The sequence below is a fragment of the Pterocles gutturalis genome, unplaced genomic scaffold (genome assembly GCF_000699245.1).
Source record: "Pterocles gutturalis isolate BGI_N339 unplaced genomic scaffold, ASM69924v1 scaffold43137, whole genome shotgun sequence".
NCBI lineage: Eukaryota > Metazoa > Chordata > Aves > Pterocliformes > Pteroclidae > Pterocles > Pterocles gutturalis.
The window spans coordinates 20909-28158 of NW_010111778.1; the positions used below are offsets into that span (position 1 = coordinate 20909).

Sequence of the window (7250 nt, forward strand, 5' to 3'; positions counted from 1 at the left end):
TTCCAGTTCCTGTATTAAGTTTGAACAAAACCTGAAACCTCTCAGTTTTACAACTCTTGTGTAACATTATTTCCCCTTTGCTTTTCACTAAGTCTTTCCTTTGCTCTACTCATATCCTGTCTCCTCCCGTACATGTCTGGAGAACGCAAAGGTTCTCAGAGCTCTTACTACAGCCACATTACTCCTATTTAGCACCTCTTTTGTACTACACAGTAGTAGTAGAGTAAGATTACCTTTCTCCGAGTTTTCAGAGCCTCCTTTTACTCTCACATGGTTTCGTCTTTCAAGATTCTCTACATCACTGGTTCTCAAAATAGAGACAAGCTGTTGATGGTCCACCAGGTGGTTGCCTAAAAATAAACCACGCACACCTCTGAACCCTGCTGCCTACTGTTCCTTCACAGTAACATTTAATGCAAATCAATTTTCTAATTCTTTTAAGTTTACTTGAAACAAAAAGAAAAACTAACACTGCAGGCCTACTGCACTTATTCTTCTGACTACTGCTGGGCCTATGAGCATCTGTACTGTTGCTGCTGAATCAACTCAGAGTAAGATAAGCCCTTGAATTAAAGGACCACTTAACTATGAAAGCTTACAAGCACAATAAGCCTAGAACTACTTAGGCTTCTGACAACCTATCCCTCTGCTACACAGGAAACTCACAGTATCATGGCACTAGTGGTGTGGTCACAAAGCCCCGCTTCTCCAGGTGAGAATATAAGACCTGATAGCATGGGGAATTTCCCTTGTTATCTGACAGTGAGTTCTCTTCACTTTATATATTTCTGAACTGACAACTCTTATGTTATCAAGCCATCATTGTAAAATGGCACTAACTAAAATGTGAAAGGATTTTCTCCAGCAATCAGTAAAATACGTTACAGCTAAGCCATGATAAGAGGACAGAAAGCAGGTCAAATATCACCTCTCTCTAGTGTCAAATTGAAGTACAGTATCAATGGACAAAGTTAGCATAAATTAAAAAAAAAAATCAATACTGGCATTTTCAAAGAATCAAAAATAGTACAAAGTGCCACTTTCACAAACCAAACAAAAGGTACTCCCATCTCTTATTGAAAAGATCCTGGGTCACATTATTTTTTTCACTTTTTTTGAGATGTTTACAGAAGAAAAAAAAAAATAACTGATATCCTATTTCCAATGTAGTAACATGACTTTTTAAAATTAATTTAAAATGAAAATAATTGTAATTTAGACCCAAAAGTTCAACTTAAAAACTTTCAAACTGGAAAAGTAATAACATTACTATCCTTTCTTATGACCTAAAGTTAAATATAAGGTCAAAACAAGGCTATTTTTTCAATTAAAAAAAATGCAATACAGATCTTAAAAATCAAGTACATGTAGCTACGAGTTGCTATGAATCAAAATTGTATTTCTGTAGTTATGTGCTTCATTACATTTATTTAAAAAAAAATCATTTTTAATGTGAAGAAAGTGCATTTTCTACCCTCAGCAAAGGGTGAAAACCAGGATTTAAGCTAGAAAGGGGGGAAGGAAGGAGGCCATGTAAGAGCAGCCTAGCTGCATGCTCTATACTAGCTTTGAAATGGTACCAATCTCCCTCTAAATGGAAGGAATCATGGCTTGTGGGAGAGAAGTAGCCACAGTTACTGCACGCATGCCAATCTTGCAGTAAGAAACACCAAAATATTTTTTCTAGAAAGAAAAAAATTCTCACTCTCATGCAGATACACACTAATCCTGTGCAGTTACAGCTTTAAATACTCCGTGCTCTTGCTGAATGAACCTCCTACAATTACAGTGACTTACTCACCATCTTCTGTAATAGTACCACTGCTGGAACCATTGCTCTTGGCTTGTTTGTGAGAAGAAGAGAGAGAGGACTCTGTGTTGTGAACCTTAGGAGAGAGGGAGGGTGATGGGGAAGGTGTGAGGGTCGGTGATGTGCTTTTAGATGTAGATGAAGTCCCAGATGGAGGTCTCTTGTTTATCTCCAGTTTTTGCTGTAGTCAATGATACAATCATTTCAGTTAAAAAAAAAAGCGTTCATCTATATATGATGCTTCAATATTACTTAAGTTGCACATTACTTCTGCAGAGCATGTAGTCACAACTAGAAGCTTCTGCTTGATTCACACTGAAATGATAGGTGAGAGCCTGTCCCCTCAAATTCATCAAGAAAATTACATTTATTAAGGCTGTAATTTTGGAACAAGAAAATTATTTCTTACAAAGCAATACTACATATAAGCACCACAATTATTCTTGTTAGAAAAGCTGAAATTATTCTGACACTGAAAACAGGTCTTTAACATTTAGAGATTTAATTAAATAAATAATGCCTCAATTAAAGCTTTTCAAAGTGTATCAGATGCTAATTTAAAGTAGCACTTTAAATGCTGGACTTTAATGCTGGATTAACCAGAAACAGGTAGCAAGCATAAACTAAGTTCCAGGTGCATTTAAAATCCCTGCTGCACTGAATTAAAGTTTCCAGTCACAGTATCATAGAATCATTAAGGTTGGAAAAGACCTCAAGGATCACCAAGTCCAACTGTCAACCCAACACCACCTAACTCACTAAACCATGTCCCTAAGCACCACATCTACAGGTTTCTTGAACACCTCCAGGCACCACTTCCCTGGGCAGCCTGTTCCAATGCCCGATCACTCTTTTAGGGAAGAAATTTTTTCTAATATCCAGCCTAAACCTCCCCTGGCACAACTTGAGGCCATTTCCTCTTGTCCTATCCCTTGTTACTTTAGAGAAGAGGCCAGCACCCACCTCACTACAACCTCCTTTCAGGTAGTTGTAGAGAGTGATAAGGTCTCCTCTCAGCCTCCTCTTCTCTAGACTAAACAACCCCAGCTCCCTCAGCCGCTCCTCATAAGACCTGTGCTCCAGACCCTTCACCAGCTTTGTTGCCCTTCTCTGGACCTGCTCCAGCACCTCAATGTCCTTCTTGTGGTGAGGGGCCCAAAACTGAACACAGGATTCAAGGTGCAGCCTCACCAGTGTCGAGTACAGGGGCACAATCACTTCCCTAGTCCCGCTGGCTACACTAATTCTGATGCAGGCCAGGATGCTGTTGGCCTTCTTGGCCACCTGGGCACACTGCTGGCTCATGTTCAGCCGGCTGTCAACCAACACCCCCAGGTACCTCTCTGCTGGGCAGCTTTCCAGCCGCTCTCCCCTGAGCCTGTAGCGTTGCAGGGGGTTGTTATGACCGAAGTGCAGGACCCGGCACTTGGCTTTATTGAACCTCATACAATTGGCCTCAGCCCATCGGTCCAGCCTGTGCAGATCCCTCTGCAAAGCCTCCCTACCCTCAAGGAGGTCAACACACCCGCTCAATTTGGTATCATCAGCAAACTTACTGAGGGAGCACTCTTAAGCTTGTTACTACCTAACATGAGTCAAATTATTTCAAATTTGTTAAATATTTTGCAAATATTTAATACATTTGGAGGCATGGAAAACAGGAAAATAGACAAATTACAAATGAGGAAAAAGAATATATATGCATGTATATCAGTCTTTTCCAAAACAAGCTAATGTGCCTCATCTCCTAAATTCCTCAATCTACCTATCACTTCACACATTTTGATGGTTGCATTATATGACCTAAAAAGAAGTCCAGGTGATTTTCTCCTGGATTCCTGAATTCAGAGTTAGTTATGCTGCTACAAGGAAAACATAAGAAAAACGCTGAGCTGGGTAACGAGGCACAAAGGGAGAATGACAGTGGTTCCTGTCTCTCTACAATTTTGCTTCTGTGCTATGGCATAAATGGAACTTTTCTAGTTAACGAAAGAGGTGCAGATTAAAAAGACAAAACTGATTTGAGTGGCAATATTTTTCCATTACTCTATCCTATGCCAGAATGTACCATCTCCTTAACCCTGAGCTGACTAGAAGTAACGTAGCATGACACAAATTTGAGAGGTCTCCAAAAAGCATTGTGAACTCATTTCAATTTCTCGTCCCTTACTACATTCTCAAATTTCTCTGTATTCTGTTATTGGCCATCTGTGTTTCAGAATGGTCTTCCCTCTCTGGCACGTTGTCTGCCTTTATTTAAATTATATCACCCTGCAAATTGTTATTCAGTTTTTCTTTTCCTTTCTTTAAGGCTTGCACAATCCCACCCCCTCATGGGTAACTTTTGCAAAATTTATTAGTGTATCATTGACACATTTTCAGATCAGCTATTTCCAAGTTTAGACAGCGTAATCCTAATGGGAGGACACAAGCATTTCCACAATGGATATAGACGTTACATTTTCAGCATTTACATTGTTGATTACAACAACAAAGTAGGTTGTTCACGCTTCTGCAGCCAGTGTGGACCCCTATGCAATTGTGTACTCCCAACCGACACCAATGTCCCAAAAATTACCTTGGATGTGTGATATGTGAACATCTACAGCAAGTTCCACGCTGATTACACATTTTGTTACTGGTGGATAGACTGAAATTCACCTAGACATCTAAGCAAAGGGCACTGAAAGAGCTGTTGCCTTTCCAACACACTGGCATAATTTCTGTTTAAAAATCTTTTCAACAGTATGATGAACTGACTTCCCAGAAGACAGTCTGCAGAGAATTGCATCTCACTGCTTTATCCCCTAACATCTTCCACTGTGAGTCGGAATAAAAGTTAAACTTCTTAGTGGCAGCAGTGTTGTAACAACAGGCCATAAGACCTGCAGCTCAAAGCTCACAGGCACAGGTATTATCTCTTAACAGGCTAACTAATATAACTGGAGAAAAATGAGATTTTTGGGGGCACACAACAAGCTCTTCTAAAATTATTTCCTAGGTAAAAACAATCTGAGAGGAACTGCTGAGAGTTTAATTAGAAATATATTGGTCAGACCACATCTGAAAGAAAAAGCATTTGGTAGCTGTTCGGTAGAGGGGACTTTAATGAGGGAAGATGATAATAAAGTGGTTTTGTCTACAGGAAAGAAAGAGATATATCATTTATAGCCCAGGAAGCAATTATGTGGGGTAGAAAGGGAGGAAACATTATCATGTGCCAAAGAGCCAGTATGAGTCCATGGCTTTTTGGAGTCCAGCAGAGTTATAAATTTTAGCTCCCCAACCTCATCTCTGAAAAGCAACTAGTAGTCCCTTCAGAATCAGGACTGATAAGAGACACAGTGACTGCCCATGGAAACTGTTTTGGCATGCTTTTCTTTTTCTGACTTTTGTTCTCCAGAATTTTCAATTAAATCACTAAACAACTTTGTAACTTCATTTATCATTGATATGTACTGATTAAATACACATATTGCTTACTGTTGCTATATAAGACATCACAGAACAAGACAACAACGTAATTTATACTATGGCCATTTTTGTTTCTTTGGGAAAAGAAGAAGATTCAAGAAGAATCTCATTAAAAGATGCAAAGAAAACAAAACAAAGGAAAATGAGCTGTTTGGAGATTACACAAGCAAAAAGATGAGAAATTTTGCTCTTGGTCATGTATTCTAACATTGTCAGAATAGCAAAGATTAGAACTAAAACCCCGAATTAGTTGCTTTCTCTTGCTCTCTGAAATGTAACGTTTCCATGTCTAAATAAACCCATACATTTCACAATAGTATATCACATCTTCTCTTATAATACTGCTTTCTAACTTCTCTCTGCAAATTTTGAAGATTTAAAATCTTAATTCTTAAAATTTTTGTACAAAGCAGTTGCTAACTTCAAAGTACATGCACAAAACCGGGCAGGTGATGAGGGTAAAGCTATTTCAGGAAGCCGATAGGTAAGTCAGCGCAGATAATATGGCCTGCACTCCGGAGGAAAACCTGACTTTGGTGACAAAATCTTAATGTTCATGTTGTTTAAAAATAACACCTTGTGGAGCAGACTGGATACACACATATTGTTGTGGTGGGCAGATCCTGGTACAAATTATCTCATGTTCTGCACTCAGGTTGTGCCTCTGGAGGGAAACTAGATATATCACTACAGCCTAAAGTCCAGGAATAACTAATATAAAACACCGGACCCAAGCAGAGCCAGAGAAAGAAATAATGAAAAACCAAAATAATAATGCAGATCTACCCTAAAATCATGTATTACATTTACTGTTTTTAAAATAGAGTGAAATTAATAATAAAGAAAAATTGTTTCATTATTAGGTCTGATCTTTTGTAGACTTGTAATTAAAAGGAATGTTTGTGGAGCTGAAAAGTTTCCACTACTGTAACAGTAGTTCTTTCACTTTAGGCTGTGCAACGTCATGCAGTTATATTTACCAACCATCCATGACTGAGACACGACCTATCAAAATTAGCCCATTTGGAAGCACAAAAATTCGCATTTCCCTGTACCTTTACAACATGTCCGTTGCCAACAATTTGAGCACACTGCACGTCAGACGGGGTGGATGAAGGAGTTGACTGGACTGGACTAGGCTGTTGGCTGGGTTTCTGTTCAGGTAAGCCTGCTGCTTTTCTTCTCTGGGCTGCAATCTGAGACAAAATGTTATCTGCACTGCCACCTAAGAAAAAAAAATAAAAGCAGAGTCAAGGAAACCATAATTTTAAAATATTTGTTAATTCTCAAGTCACCTCACTCCACCATTCACTTTCTTTGAAAAATTGACTGCATTAAGTAAGAGAGAGAATTGTTAAGGTTCAGTCCTGTTCAGCAGCTTTCAAGAAAGCGAACAAAAATCAACTACAGGAGAAGAGAGAAGCCAGCCTTGTCTACACACACAGAGCTGACTTTCATATTCTTTTGATACAGTTTTCATGAGCTGCTTCACCATGTTGTCTTTATGGCTACCATATACAATGTTTGCAGCTTTGTTTTCAATTGGAAACTTATTTGATTTTAAACAATGAGCAAGCAACACGGGTAAAAAAAAGAGACATCTCAATGAAATGCATGTTGCAACAAACAAGCACCCTCCTGATCCATCATGGGTGGACTCAGTAAAATCAATATGTTTTTCCTGAGGCAGGGGTTAACCTATGAGACTTCAACAGATGTGAGACTTTTGCGCCCTTAAATTAGGTGTACAAAGTCCAAACCTACTCGACCAAAATGCAGAGAAAGATGTTTTGCTTATAGAATACAATCATAGAAACATTAAGGTTGGAAAAGACCTCAAGGATCACCAAGTCCAACTGTCAACCCAACACCACCTAACTCACTAAACCATGTCCCTAAGCACCACATCTACAGGTTTCTTGAACACCTCCAGGGATGGTGACTCCACCACTTCCCTGGGCAGCCT

At 39.1% G+C, this 7250-nt stretch overlaps 1 protein-coding gene across 1 annotated transcript in view; it reads right to left on the reverse strand.

Annotated features, from left to right (window-relative positions):
* The window catches only part of ANKS6 (ankyrin repeat and sterile alpha motif domain containing 6), a gene marked incomplete at its 5' end in the record, with an annotated part of 27843 nt that overhangs the window by 10773 nt on the left and 9820 nt on the right, over positions 1 to 7250 (reverse strand). Inside the window, 3 exons of the mRNA XM_010073818.1 lie at positions 234 to 350; positions 1802 to 1991; positions 6328 to 6509. Of these exons, the coding sequence (XP_010072120.1) occupies positions 234 to 350; positions 1802 to 1991; positions 6328 to 6509 (489 nt within the window). The remainder of the gene's footprint in view (positions 1 to 233; positions 351 to 1801; positions 1992 to 6327; positions 6510 to 7250) is intronic.